Raw genomic sequence first — 15,517 nt, forward strand, 5'->3', positions numbered from 1 at the left:
TATAATGTGTGCATTGTCCTTCGAGAGGAGGGACTTGAAAGAAAAGAGCAAAGACGCTAGATGGATAGAGAGAGGGAGACTCGGGGCCATTAGGCAAACTGAGGCAATTCCCTCAAGCAGTAGGGTGGTAGATTATAATGGGGGGGGGCATGCAAGACATCCACTCACTAGCCCATTAACCCAATGGCTTCCACCGCCCCAGCTCCTGCGGGGCTCCCCAGGGCACCTGCACCCTCATTCCACACTTTGAGGAATGACCCCCTTCCTCACAGTGAGAAAAAGAGGGGGAGGAGAAGCTGCCATTGCTGCTGCCCCATTAGCTCAAGGGCAGCGGTGGTGGAAGAGGAGTGAAGGACAGCAGCAGCTGCCTGTCAGTTCACAAGGATGCTGTGGGGCACAGGACGAACCATAATGAAGGGCAGAGAAGCAGGGATTGGGGAAAGCAGCAGCAATGGAAGGGCTGGGTAAAAGGAGCGATGTTACCAGCCACTCACATTTGGAGGCAGCAGTGTTTCTGAATACCAGTTGCTGGAAACCACGGGAGGGGACAGTGCTCTCGTGCTCGAATCCTGCTTGCAGGCTTCTCACAGGCAACTAGTTGGCCACTGTGAGAACCGCATGCTGGGCTAGATGGGCCACTGGCTTGGTCCAGCGGGGTCTTCCCATGTTCTTAGCAAAGCAGCTTTGGAGAAGCTGTAGCCCTCCAGGTATTGTTGAACTCCAACTCCCATCATTACTGAGCATTGGCCATGTTGGCTGGGGCTGGTGGGAGTGGGAGTCCAACAGCATCTACCAGGCCACAGGTGTTGCATCAGCACCAGGGGCAGAGAGCCTTTCATCTGTTTCAAGCTCCTTTGTGATCCTCATCTCCATTATCCATCATCTCCAACTGTTAGACCAGGCACAGGCAAACTTGGCCCTCCAGATGTTTCGGGACTGCAACTCCCATCATCCCTGACCACTGGTCCTGTTAGCTAGGGATGATGGGAGTTGTAGTCCCAAAACATCTGGAGGGCCAAGTTTGCCTGTGCCTGGTTTATGAATGGAATCATGTTGTTTTCTCACACTATATCATCTCAAGGTGTGTACTGGGTTGGGGCAGTTTGAATGGCATCCTGCAAAGAAGAAAGAAAGAAAAATGTACATGGAAAAATAACATCTTGGCCATGAATCTATTCTCTGACATGCTATATTTATATCTGCAGGGAGATATTTTGGGTTGGGGGAACATTCAGGCACACAACCCCCACTGCATCCTGCAGTGATTCAATCCAAGAACCGGTCACCACTTTGATTTTGCAACTTGTATAAACCGGCCGTCTCTGGTCTTTGCAGCAAAGCCGATTTTGCCAAGACACATTATGTTAAATTCCCCATAGAGAAGGAGGTGTGAAGGGAGCAAATTCAAAAGAACCTCGTGAGCTGCCTTCTTTGGGAGATGCTTAGAAGAGAGGGAGAGGGAACTTGCTTTACTTTCGAATAGCTCTGTGGCACAGCGAATGACAGCCTGAATGGCACGCTGAGAGGTGCGCCAAGGATGCTTTTGAATGCCTTAACAAGTGCCGAAGCAACGCTTCTTGTGTGATCCCATCCGGTGTCTCATTAACGAACACAATTTTCTCGCCATTATTTCACTTCTGAGCAGAAGGCAGAGGCTGCCTGCTCGCAACTTTGAGGGAAGAAGGGAGTGACAGGCAAACAGCTCCCTTCTATGGTCCAGGCATGGCAGCATGCAGAAGCCGTAACAACATAAGAGAAGCTCCTGGTGGATCGGGCTGATTGACCGCCTGGTTCAGCATCCTGCTCTCACAGTGGCTGACCACATGCCTATGGGAAGCCCGCAAGCAGGACATGAGTGCAACAACACCTGCAGTTCCCAGCAATTGGTGTTCAGAGGCATCAGAATCATAACTCTCTATGGGGGAGAAGAATGATGGGCTACAGCAGAAACATGCCGCTTGTGAAGGAGCTAATTGCACAGTGGTATGCAGAACATGCATATTAGATCCCTGATGCTTGTTACTGTTTTTGGAAAAAGCAGCTTCAGGAGGGGGCGAGCAGTTGAAAGTGGAGAAGCAGGGAGGAAGGGTGATTAATCCATTCGTTGCCTGTCATTTTCTTGTTCCAAGTCTCTCCCCCCCCTTCTCCCGCCAGCTTGAAAACATACAGGTTGCCTCCACGCCACACATTTAAAACACATGGCTTCCTTCAAATAATCCTGGCTACTGTAATTTACCCCTTACAGACCTACAGTTCCCAGTACCCTTAAACTGCAGTTCCCAGGATTCCTTGGGGGAAGGCCTGTGCTTTAAATATGTGCTGTGGACGTAACTGCAATAGAAATGTTGGAGAGAGGAGCAGCAAGACAGGAGCTATTTGGAGCATGGAAAGAGCAGCCTCACTCTTCCGCTCTCACTTTCTCCCTCCAGAAGCTTATTCTCTTCCTTTCTTTTTTCAAAAAATTGAATTCTGGGCTGTAACACACACGTTTGGGTGTAATGTGTAGGACAGAGGATGTTTTTAAACCACCTTGAAATCATGACAAAAGGGTGGCATGTAATGAAGAGAGTGAGAAGTAGCGCTCTCAGGTGAAAAGATTGTGCTGTGAATGGGTGTGGGAAAGTGAGGAGAACACTCTTCATGGGGGTGTTATGGATGTGGAGCTTACTGTACACTATGTGCAGGTGCTCAGTTGAAATTTCCCGTAGCACAGGGATGGGGGAAGTCACTTGTGGAAGGTAGCTTGGTGCAGAGAAATGTGGATGGGGAAAGGGTTAAGTACCACCTCACCACTACCACTTCTCAGCTCAAAATAGTTGTCATGCTGAGCCCTGCGCAATGGTAGCCAATGAGGTTAATCCAAGGCACGATTGTTGATTGTTGTTAATTGAAAGCTTTCCTGACCCAGCCCAAGGCAGCACATAACTTCATTGGACATACAGACTGCCCAGAGCCAGAGGACCTAGGAGAGCAGACCGAGCCCCCCAATTGCAGAAAACCCCTGGTTTTTCCAAGGGAAGCCCTGACCAGGCCTGCCTCCAGGAGATGCCCCAGAAGCATTCCCAAGCTATTTCCTATCTCACCTGTTGGCAGAGGATCCTCTGATCAAGCCAGAGGGAGAGAATCAGCTACAGAAGGTCCAGGCTCAGGCAGCTGCTTGGTGAAAGAGCCCAGTGTTGTTTATTATTTTATTTTATTTACCACTCTACTTGGGTACGTTGGGAGCAAGTGCATTCATCAACAGTAAAAGGTTATTGGGAAACACCCGCAGCTGAGTTGGGGTGGAATCTGGGAGCCCAGGCCTTATAAACCTTCAGTTGAGGTCAGCAGCATTACTGTCTGGTGCTAGGTTAAAAAATAAAGAACCCCTGGATGGTTAAGTCCAGTCAAATTGGAATTTGAGGTGCGGCACTCATCTCTGCTTTCAGGCCGAAGGAGCTGGCATTTGTCCTCGGACAACTTTCTGGGTCATGTGGCCAGCATGACTAAACCGCTTCTGGCGCAATGGAACACCGTGACAATAGCCAGAGCGCACAGAAATGCCGTTTACCTTCCCACCAGTGGTACTTATTTGTCGACTCATGCTGGTATGCTTTCAAACTGCTAGGTTGGCAGGAGCTGGGACAAAGCAACAGGAGCTTATCCTGTCTTGTGGATTCGAACTGCTGACCTTAGGATCAGCAAGCTCAGGAGGCTCGGTGGTTTAGACCAAAGCGCCACTTGCTGGTGTGATCATGCTGTGAACCTGAGCCTGCAGTGGACCACGTTGGGTGGTCTTGTCCCAGCCTAACTCAGGGACTGAGACCTAACCCAATAGCCCTCTCCCAAAGCTAAACATCCTTATTAAAATTTAAAAAAAAGAATTGAGGCACATTACACGTGTTTGTGGACAGCATGCAGTTAAGATAACTTGATAAAGAGAGAGAGAGGGCCTCAACTCTGGAGGGGCAGAAATGGGTGGGGTGTTATGAGAGAGATATGACACCAGGACTGTGAGAGAAGGTCCATGTTAATGTGGGCTCAGAAGATAGTGTGGGGTTGTACTTAATACTGGATTATTTCTACAGGGAAATTTTGCCTTATTTATCTGTGGGTTGCTGTTGCTGCTGATTTAGTTATTTATTTATTTATATGCCGCTTAATACCCAGTTAGGCATCTAAGCGGTTTGGAAGAATAAAAACCCAATTGCAGAAGCATTAAAATATAAGCCTCCATAACTGAAATGCACACCAAAACAGTTCTGTTAAAACAGAGCAGTAATTAAAACGTAGGATGTAAACGCACTAGAAGTCCTGTATTATTCTCTCCTGGAATTTGCTTTTAAATGTTAAAGCACTCTGAGATTTTGGAATAGGATTGGATGAACAATCTCGAGAAAGATTTGGGTAGCCAGGGAGGCAGGGACTTGGGCCATTGTGGGCAGAGTAAGGGGCTGCTGTTTGCTTGTCGGTATTCAGAAATAAATAAATCACTCGTTCATTGCCTCAACTCACCCCCAGGGAAGCCAAATAAGTGGCAGGTGTCTAGAGGTGCTACAGTGTCTTCAGAGTCTCTCTTAAGTCACCTGAAGTTAGTTTGCTTTGCAGGCCATGTCTCCACAGTGTGTGTGAGTCCTGGATTTAGTAGGTTGACACTTGGGTGTGATGGGGAATTGATAGGTGTTGGACATGCTTTTTGGGCGGTGGGTGTCACATTCTGGTCTGATGCCAGATCCCATGGAGAAAGCGACAAGGCTGGTCAGTGGCCCACAAACTGGTTATCACCTACTTTTTATCATATGCAAAGCACTTTGAACGTGTTAAGATAAGCCATATAAATGCTAAGTAATTATAATTGTATAATTATAATTTTATTACTGTATTTATAGCTTGGTGGTAGAGCTTCTGCTTTGCATGCGGAAGGTCCCAAGTTCTCATTCTCTGGCATCTCCAGGAGTGGCTGGGAGAGACCCCTGCTGGAAGCCCTGAAGAACTGATGCCAGTCAACATGAACTAGACGTGGAGAACCTTTGACCCTTTGGAGGTTGTTGAACGACAACCCCCATCATCCCTGGCCATCAGCCACGGATGCTGGAGCTGATGGGAGTTGTAGTTCAGCAACACCTGGAGGAGCAAAGGTCCTGCGCTCCTGCTGTTGGCAGCACTAAGTTAGATGGAATAATGAGTCTGACTTAGTATAAGGCAGTTTCTTGTCTTTCCCAGCTGCAGCTGATATTCAGGCTATGAGTGCCATTGCTTTTGTAACCAAATGGCTCTGCCCATATATAATAGCAGACTTCGGGCAGCCTCAAGGTTTGCAGAAGCACAAAAAATACATATCTTTAAAGAGACTCACCATGTGATGAACCTCAACAACTGTCCCATGCGGACTGAGTGTGCTCAGTGGCCCTAGAAGGGGCGCTGTCTGGCTACCTGTGGAGAACAGAACATGGGGATGGATGACCGCAACAAAGTGGCTAACAATCCTTAACAGCAACACTCTGCGCTGCAACATTTTGTTGCCGGTTCCATTTAGCTTGTTATCACTGCTTATTATTTTAAGGACCCCACTGAGCAGTCGTCCAGCCCAGCCGTGGGAATGTGTAGTTCTTCAGAAGGGAGCATGAAAGGACCTTGGGAACTGGGCAGCCTTTGCCAACCTGGTGCCCCCCAGATGTTTTAGACCGCATCTCCTGTGAGCCCCAGCCAGCCCATTAGGGCTTTGGTCTCTCTCACACCCCTCACCACCTGAAATGCCACCTGAACAGAGCATTTCAGCCCCAGCTAGTGGCTTTGAGGGGAACGAAGTGTCTCTCTATCCTCATCTCTCTTTCCGCGATGCTTGTTTAAGATGCTGCTAATGGAGACACGCTCGGGTGATAATGCGATTGCTTGAGACACGACAAGGGAGATGGCGAGGCCCATTGATCGGAGCGCAATGGCAAAAGCAATGTAATTATTTGGGGGCTTCGCAGTGTGATTCCCTCCCCTTGCAAGCAGCTGAGTAGATAGCCGTCAGCAGAGGAAAAGTTGCCTGCCTTGGAGGCTGTGGGAACTGAGATGTGACGCTCCCCTTCCTCTCAATGGCTTATCTCTGCAGAGAGGATTACTTACACCGTAGCAGGTTTCCAAATTGGGTTGATAAGAACAAGAAGCTGCCTTATGTCTGGCCCTTCTAGCTCAGTATTGCCTACACAGACTGGCAGCACCTCTCCTGGTTTCAGGCAGGAGATTCTGACTGAACCTTTCCCAGCACTGAGTGGAGAGGCCTTGGATTGAATTCGAGACCTTCTGCATGCAAAGCAGATGCTTTCCAGCTACAGCCCTTGACGTGATCCAACCCACAGTGCCATTAGCAGCAAGGATAAGATATTTTGCCAACACAGTTTGCAAAGGACAAGTTGGCAGTGCCCCCCCTCCATGCACTGAAGCTGACCAGTTGAATCTTCCTTCAATATTGGGGTTGGAGCAGAGTCTTTCATGTCACCTGGATGCAGCAGGTGAACGCAGGACAGGCCATGTGATATATACACTCTATACCTCATTGTCTTGTTGCCACTCCCTACACCACTGTGTTTGCCGTCTGATGTGGCTGCCTAACTCTACCTAATGGTAGGGCCGGCCAAAATGCCGGGCCAAGGCAGTGAGGCTTGGCCACCAACATACTCAGAATTGTAGCTTAGCAGTAGTAGGGACATATGCTTTGTTTCATACAGAAAGCTACCTACCAAGTGGTAGGTAGGTTGGTGATAGGAAGGACCTCTCATTGCCTGAGGCCTTGAAGATCCACTGCCAGTCAGAGGAGACACATAGTTTGGCCCACTGTAATAGGGTGAGGGAACCTCATGCCTGGGGGCTAAATGGCCCTCCAAACCTCAGGACTCTCCCCAGCCCATGTCTCCTCACCACCCTTAACTTGCATCATTGACTGGCTGCAATGTTCTTCTTAAGACCTCTTGCTTGCCCAGGTAGAGAATAGAGTAGAAGGAAGCAGGGCTTTGCAGTACCAACCCCTCTGATTGGCAGCCAGTATGAAACGTTCGGATTGGGTGGGCCTTTTACCTTTGCCTGATTGACAAGTTGTTACTCCAGCTCGGGGAGCAACTGACCTCAGGGGCACCAAAGATACACACTTCAAGTGCAGACCTGGCCACAGCCCAGCGCCGGGAACCGTGTGCATCAGTGCATTTGCTACAAGAGCAAAGCAAACTCCTTGTTCTCCCCACCTCTGTCAATCAAGGCACATCGAGGAGGGTGTAATTAAGCATTCAATCTGCGCCTTCCCCACAGACGTTGGGCCGACTCGGAAGCGACGTGGCTCAAAGCCAAGGCTGGCTAAGCGAGAAACACAGAAACTGAATATGTGATCATTCCATCATTTCCGATCCCATCACCTATGTTGTGAGCGCAATTTAAACAACTTAGAAGATTTGTGTGGAAGCAGGGCTGGTGCAGACGCTGAGGTCAGGAGAGATGGCAATTATTTATTCTTCTTTATCATGCTGTCTGCAACATATGGGTGTCGCTCCCCACTCCAGATGACTAAACGGCGGCAGATGCCACACTATTAGCTTGGTGGAAAAACGCAAATGAGGTGTGGAGGCCCTCCGGTGGTGTTTTGTCACTGTCGTAAAAAAAATCTTGATTCTTCTATCTTGAAGAGACTCCCCAGTAACAATTCAGGCTTTGAGCCTTGAGCCAACCAGAAGTGGGGGGTGTCGGGGTGTCTCATTGCAGCCACTTTGGCCCAGGGCTGCTGTTCTAACACTTAAGAAATTGGGAATGAAGTAACTCTCATATTTATGGAGCTGAGAGGAATTGGGATGATGCCGACCCAACTGTTAGGCAGAGTGAGACAGTTGCCTCAGGTAGCAGATTTTGAGTTCACATCCACTCCATGCATTGAGTGTGCTCTTCCACCAATGTAACAGTCATGGAGAATCTTGGGAAGCATAATTGGACAAAGGTACTGGGCACAGTAGGTCTGTGAGGTCAGCACCCTTAACCAACAAAGATTCCCTGGATCGTTTGGGGGAAGTCATGACTGTTAAAAGTAGTCTACAGGTTCTTTTAATGTATGGTGTGGGTGTGGCCTTTGTCACATTTTTTGTTCATATTTTTACTTCTATGGAGAGAGGCACATATGGGATGTTGTTGCTACCACCACCACTATCACTACCATTTATCAAGAAATCCCAGGGCTGGATCTTTTCTTGCATTGAATACCAAAATAATTTGCCTGATCTTTAGTATGCACCCTGTTCTTTTTGGGGGGTGCCATTTCCTGTTCCACTTCAGGCAGCAAAATTTATTGGGTCCAGTCTGATTCTAAGTTTGTGTAAATGCTCACTTCAGCACTACCTCTGAGTTCTGTGTGTGACAGTGTGTGTTTTAAAAACAACACTTCGTTTGAAATCCAGGATCCACGTTGATATAGTAGCTTATGAGGATTACATTATATAATTCATGTCCTTTTCAAATCATACCATCAGGCGACACCACTAATATGGGTTAAACCAATACGTATGTTGCAAAAAAAAAAAAGTGAGCAAATTCTCTTTCATCAGGCTCACTTATTAAGCATCGTAAGGGGGGGGGGGGAGAGAGAGAGAGAATTTTTTTTTAAGCCAGTTTGATATGGAAGTCACAGATAATACATTGTGGAGCTACCCTTTGAGTTTGGAGGCTAGAGCCAGTGCAGAAGGTGATAGTTAGGTTGCGGGGGGGGGGGGGGCAAATGATTTCATTTATTTGTTTATTTATTGCATTTATATCCCACCTTTTTCTCAAAGGAGTTCAAGGTGGCGTACATGGTTCTCCCCTCTTTATTTAATCCCAGCAACAACCCTGGGGGATAGGCTAGGCTGAGGGGCAGTGACTGGCCCAAGGTCACCCAGCAAGCTTCATGGCTGAATGGGGATTTGAACCCAGGTCTCCCAGGTCCTAGTCCAACACTCTAACCACTACCCCAGACTGGTTGCCATATATCACCCTGTTTGTGGGTGTTATATAGAACTCAGAACAGGTTACTTCAGGTAACACCTTATCCCTTATACACCCAGTAGAACACTGTGGTCTGTGGGAGAGTTTCTCCTGCAAGTTCCAAAGATCTCAGAAGCCCCCACACTCCCCAATGACTCAGAGCAAGGCTTTTTAGCAAGGCTGCCTGTGGAATAGCAACCCTGTCGAGATATGACAGGCATCTACAACCTGCACTTTCTGGAAGCAGTTGAAGACATTTTTGTTCTGATAGGCTTTCCCAGCTGGAAAAATGGATCTTGACCACAAGTGTCCACTTGCTAGGTGTTTAGTGTTGTTTATGGGTTCTTAATTGTTGATAATTATCTTAAGTGTAAATCGCCTTAAAGCAGTGATTTAGAAGGAAATAATAATAATAATAATAATAATAATAATAATAATAATACCCTGTTTCTCATATTTTAAGACATACCCATAAAATAAGCCATAGCAGGATTTTTAAGCATTCAAGGAATATAAGCCATACCCTGAAAATAAGACATAGTGATAGGCGCAACAGCAATGCCGGCCGCGGCAGGAGGAGGAGGAGGAAAAAAATAAGACATCCCTTGAAAATAAGCCATAGTGTGTTTTTTGGAGGAAAAAATAAATATAAGACGTGTCTTATAATATGAGAAACACGGTAATAATACAATAATAACAATAGTCATACCTCGGTTTAAGTACGCCTCAGTTTGAGTATTTTCAGTTTAAGTACTCCGTGGACCCGTCTGGAACGGATTAATCCACTTTCCATTACTTTCCATGGGAAAGTTCGCTTCAGGTTAAGTACACTTCAGTTTAAGTACTCCACGGACAGTCTGGAACGGATTAATCCACTTTCTATTACTTTCAATGGGAAAGTTCGCTTCAGGTTAAGTACGCTTCAGGTTAAGTACATACTTGCAGATCCAATTGTGTTTGTAAACCGAGGTACCACTGTAGTCACAAACTTCAGACAGAGTGTAGGAGATTACAGGCTAGGGCTGCAATCCTATAGCAGGTTTCCTGGGAGTAAGCTTACTGAAAGTGGGACTTACCTTTGAGTAGACATGTGTAAGACTACATGGTTTAGGCATAGTAGGTATCATGCAAGTTTAACATTGTGCCAGGTTGTAGATTGCCGGGGCAGAGATACATACAATGGCTGACCCACCATTTTGGAAAGTATAAATCCCAGAAGTTACATGGATCAGTCTCCTACCTTAGGCAATACACCTGGCATGTTCCTTGTTAGGTAGGGGTTTAGGTAGAGAAACATGGAGGATTTATGTTTGCAGAACTGGAGATTAATTTTAGGAGGTAAAAAATATAAATAAAAGCCAAAGTGGGGAGGACTTCCTAAAGGTTGGGTGGAGATGATGTCATCATGGAAGGTTCACTGTTCAATTCAATTTATTCTATACAGTGCTGTTTTCTGGGGGGACACAGGGGTACGCATACCCCTAAATGTATTGTGAATCTAAGTTTGAGGGGCAGTATTTCAATATGAGTAGGAAAATGAGAGTACCCCTAAACATTTTTTAAGGGAAAAAAGCACTGATTCTATATAGGCAAAAGCCTGCACATGTTGGATGGAGTGTAACTTTCAAAAAGCAAAATCCTACCTTCAGGACAGGTGATTAAAAAAAAATCTGCTCCTGAATGGCTCAATTCAGCATTCTCTGGGACACTCAAAAATCAAGGGGAGCTGTAATGGTCTATTAGAAAAACGCAATTTCAAAACACTCCTCTATCCTTCATAGTTAAAAAGAAGAAGAAATTAAGACAGCCTTCTATATTCTGACTGAAGTCCCCCATCTTTTTCTTGCAGCTGACGTATCTTCCACCTCCATGGGGTGAGTGCCGCTCGTCAGACTTTGGCCTGGACTTCTTTCCCATCTACAGCATCACTGCGTGCAGGATAGATTGTGAGACCCGCTACGTGGTGGAAAATTGCAACTGCAGAATGGTCCACATGCCAGGTAAGGTATTCAGGGGTGAGCTGAAACAGCCTCCCCAGGTGCTTCTCCCCTGGTGTCAGGGCTGGCTCTTGTCAAGGGGCCAAGTCCTGGGTGTGGAGCAAAGAGGTCAGGGGCAGAGCACATAAACAGACCCCAGGTCCATGTCATTGCCACGTAAGGCAAAGTTCCTGTATGAACCCCTGCAGATCTGCTGCCAGTCATTGAGACATGATTGGGTTAGTTCAGGGGTGAAGAACCTTGTGCAGCCTGATGCCCAGATCACCTGGGTAGAAATCTCTCAGGGGCTGCATTTTGGGAGTGGGCGGGGTCTGACCCAAAAGTAGGTGGGGCCTGACACAATCACATGGCACCCTCTTCTTTACTGCATGCTCCTCCCTAGCCTATGGATGCTCAAGAGGCCTCTTTGATGGCCTGGCTGAGTAAGTTTTTTGTTCTCACTTTGATGGTCTTGGGCTTGCTGATTGGAAGGTCGACGGTTTGAATCCCCATGATGGGGTGAGCTCCCGTTGCTCTGTCCCAGCTCCTGCCAACCTAGCAGTTCGAAAGCATGCCAGTGCAAGTAGATAAATAGGTATCACTGCAGCAGGAAGGTAAATGATGTTTTTGTGCACTCTGGCACTCATCACAGTCCTCCATGCGCCAGTAGCGGTTTAGTCATGCTGGCCACACAACCCGGAAAGCTGTCTGTGGACAAATGCTGTCTCCCTTGGCCTGAAAGCAAGATGAGCACCACGACCCCATAGTCACCTTTTACTGGACTTAACCATCCAGGAGTCCTTTACCTTTACCTACAGGCTGAATCTCTGCCTTGGCATCTCTAAGGCTCCAGATTTTGAACAGCATGTAGACTCGAGTCCTGACACCTGCCCCCTATTACAAGCCTCAGTTTACATTATCCTTTTATGAAGACGAGCTTTTTCAGCAGAAGTTGCTCAGGTTTGATTTTGAACCAGCCCTTTTTTAATGCTTTGGTGTCATTTTGGATCATGCCTTGGTTTCAACCAGTTTTTTGAAGAAGATGTTCTGTTTCTGGGATGAATGTATATGTGAAAGAAGCTGCTTGTGGTCACCACCACACTTTCCATCACTGCCATAGGTAATTGATGAGTGTGCCCTGCAGTTATACTGTTCTATCACCTTCTGTGCATCACTTACTATGGATGTTCAGTGCCGTGTTTCTATCTACTAAGACTCATCTGGGGGAAAAGAAATGTACTGGGTTCAGCATCCTGCCTTTGGGAACTGAGATAAGACAGTAGAAACTGCTGAGATAATGCATATAAAGATCACTTTAAAATATGCTATTACACATGGATATTGCTTCCTGTGGCTGTTCCCCATTCACTCTCTCACAAATAACCCTACTCATACTTAACTACTAATTCATGTACCACTCTCTCACACATTTCACACATTGCCAAACAGATGGCTACTGATGTGTTAGTTCTACCTCCTTCCATCTGGTCCCTTGGTCTAGTGCGCTGATAGATTGTTTAGGAGTAAAAAAACCAAAAAACTCAAACCCAAACAATTTGAATGTAAGTAAACATTCTGTTACACTAAACTGAGAGAAGCCTGCTTTCAGTAAATCGAAGCCAGGGCTCTTGCACCCAGTAGCTTCAGAACCTTTATTCCTGGTTGTGGGAGTCCTCTTTTGGTTTATCAGTTTATTTTACTTTTGGAGGCAAATTGGCAAAATCACTATTTGGGGGGAAATCTGTGTGCTTTCAGCTATATGATCCTATGCCCATTTACCTGGAAGTAAGCCCCATTTAAGTCAGTGGGAATGACATCTGAGTAGGCATGCGTAGGATTGCTCAGTAAACTTGTTACGTCATCTGGTTTTCTCAGACCCTGGTGATAATAATAAATTATTATTATTTATACCCCGTCCATCTGGCTGGGTTTCCCCAGCTACTCTGGGCGGCTTACAGCATATCTAAAAACATAATTAAACATCAAACATTAAAAACCTCCAGATACAGGGCTGCCTTTGGATGTCTTCTAAAAGTTGTGTAATTCTTTCTCCTTGACATCTGAAAGGAGGGCGTTCCTGGGAGTAGTAACTCTCAGGACCTAACCAACTATCAAAAACTTGATTTGGTTTCCATATATATTGTTGTAACTTCTCAGTCTTACTATATTATTCTTATCACATTTATTACCTGCCCTTCATCAGGCAGGGGTGGGTGGACAGGTCACAGCAATTTCTAATTCAAGGTTGAAATCAGTCAAAACAGATTACCATCACAAGAATAGGGGGGACGGGACGATGACCTGAAAACACACATCTCAGATGTCAAAGGCCAGGGTGAAAAAGTGCATCTTCGTCATATGCTGTATAGTGAAAGCTGTATACAGTGGTGCCTCGCTAGACGAATTTAATTCGCTCCACGGGTCAATTCGTATAACGAAAAATTCGTCTAGCGAATCCCATAGGAATGCATTGAATTTTTTTTAAAGATTTTTTTTGCCCATAGGAACGCATTAATTGAATTTCAATGCATTCCTATGGGAAACCGAGATTCGCTAGACGAATTTTTCGCAAAACGAATTCGTCTTGCAAGGCAACCTCCGCTAGAAAAATCTATTCATTAAGCGAAAAATTCATCTTACAGGGCATTTGTCTAGCGAGGCACCACTTAGTAAAGGTGCAATATGCACCTATGGAGAGGAAATTCCAAAACTTAGGGGCTGCCATAGAGCATGCCCTCTCCAAGACACCCCTCCCCAAAAAAGACTTCTGAGAGAGGTGGAACTACCAAGAGGGCCCCCTATGCTGATCTTAACACCTGGGAAGGAGGTGGTCTTTCAGATCTTTGGGACCTAAGTTGTTTGGGGCATTAAACACTACTGTGAGAACCTTGAATTTGGTCCAGAAATGAACTGGCAGGCAACAAAGCTTTTTCAGTTATACGAGTTCAAAAGGCAACCCCAGCCAGTAATCCTTATTCCAGTCCCTGTAAAGCAAGGACTAGTTTCCTAAACCAGTCAGAAAGAAACTCACTGTTGCAAAGTTTGCATAAAAAATGTCCCTGTGTGTTTTATTTTCTTTGTGTGCAGGGGATGCTCCGTTCTGCACGCCGGAGCAGTATAAAGAGTGTGCAGAGCCTGCGCTAGGTAAGTTCTGAAGGACAAAGGATTTCCTCACTGTCAGTTTCTCAGAATTATTATTATTCCCCTCCCGCCCTCCAAGGATCTCATTTCAAGCCAGGAATGTGTTTTCAGGGGCCTGTGTTCTAGTAACAGTGGGATAAAAAGCACAACTTGTCACGGACCTGTTGGACGCAAAGAAAGGGTGGGAGGAATCAGCTGGGGAACCATCTAGGAAGAAGGGTCAGAGCTTGGGGATTGGTGGTAGGATGGCAAATGAGTGGTCAGAGGGAGAAGACTGGTTGGAGGAGGTGGAAGAAGCGAAAGAGGTAGCAGGGCTTAGTGAGCTTGGGAGAGTCTGTGGCAGAGGAAAGTCAAGAATTAGAGGCAGAAGCTGAAGCAGGAGAGGAGATGAATCCGGCTGGTGAAGAGACATGCCAAGCTCCTTGTGCTGCAGTTCCCAAGCGCCCAGCAGCCACCTGCCGAAGGGACTCTGACATATTAGTTGTCCTGCCCACATCTCAAGAGTTGGGCTGTGAGAAGGGGAACAGACAGCAATTTGGCCCATTGGGTCCAAAAGGTTCCCCCACGCCAGCCTAGAGTGGACTCTTGATGATGGCGAGCAAAGCAAAAACTCCCCTTACGCTTGCATCTCTGAGCTGGTAGTTCCACAGATAACCCATCTATCTGGTCCCCACTTTGCCTTGCAGTGGTTCTTGGTGAAAAGGACAGCAGTTACTGTGTGTGCCAAATGCCATGCAATTTGACGCGCTACAACAAGGAACTCTCCATGGTGAAGATCCCCAGCAAGACCTCAGCCAAGTACCTTGAGAAAAAGTTCAACAAGTCAGAGAAATACATCTCGTAAGTAGGCTCATTCTGGTCGGGGCTAGAATGATGCTAAGCAGCCCAATGAGAGGCTCTTGCTTGTGGTCTCCCAACACAGAGGGTTGTAACCTGTGTTAGTCCTACTCAAAGTAGACCCATTGAAGCTAATGGACGCGACTGCCTTGCGTCCAGTAATTTTAATGGGTCTCCTCCACATGGAACTCCATGTACATGGTGATTGATTGCCATGCCTCAAGTAGGTCAGTCTCTAGGCTGTCGGGTTTGGGAAGTCAGGGAGCTGGCTGCCCGTCCACTCCAGTGGCCTAGGCAGGGTGCCTAGTCAAAGGTTGGCAGTAGTCAAGATCCAACGTAGCAACAGAAGGGTCCGGAAGGAGTTGCATTGTCTTTTTTTGTAATTTTTTTTTATTTTTAAAAATATAAACATACAACAAAAACCAATTCAAAATCCAAATATCGAGATTACTCTGAATCTCCTAAAAAAAAAACCCATCCCTTCCACAGGTCCTATTGATAATATTTTCAATTGCATATCAATTCTTCTCCGATTTTTTGACTTTCTAAATTATCCATTCATTCCATTACATTACAAGTGTGGTTAAAATCCTGCCCATGTT

At 46.4% G+C, this 15,517-nt stretch overlaps 1 protein-coding gene across 5 annotated transcripts in view; it reads left to right on the forward strand.

Moving 5' to 3' along the window:
• The window catches only part of ASIC2 (acid sensing ion channel subunit 2), a 416,878-nt gene that overhangs the window by 386,862 nt on the left and 14,499 nt on the right, over positions 1-15,517 (forward strand). For all 5 annotated transcript variants that reach the window (XR_015946498.1, XR_015946497.1, XR_009558458.2 and 2 more), the window contains exons 4-6: positions 10,811-10,961; positions 14,025-14,081; positions 14,765-14,918. Coding sequence is in view for 2 of the 5 variants with exons in the window: in XM_088654597.1 (XP_088510723.1) it covers positions 10,811-10,961; positions 14,025-14,081; positions 14,765-14,918 (362 nt within the window). In the remaining 3 variants the exon portion in view is untranslated. The remainder of the gene's footprint in view (positions 1-10,810; positions 10,962-14,024; positions 14,082-14,764; positions 14,919-15,517) is intronic.

The sequence above is a fragment of the Zootoca vivipara genome, chromosome 12 (assembly GCF_965207765.1).
Source record: "Zootoca vivipara chromosome 12, rZooViv2.hap1.1, whole genome shotgun sequence".
Classification (NCBI taxonomy): Eukaryota; Metazoa; Chordata; class Lepidosauria; order Squamata; family Lacertidae; genus Zootoca; species Zootoca vivipara.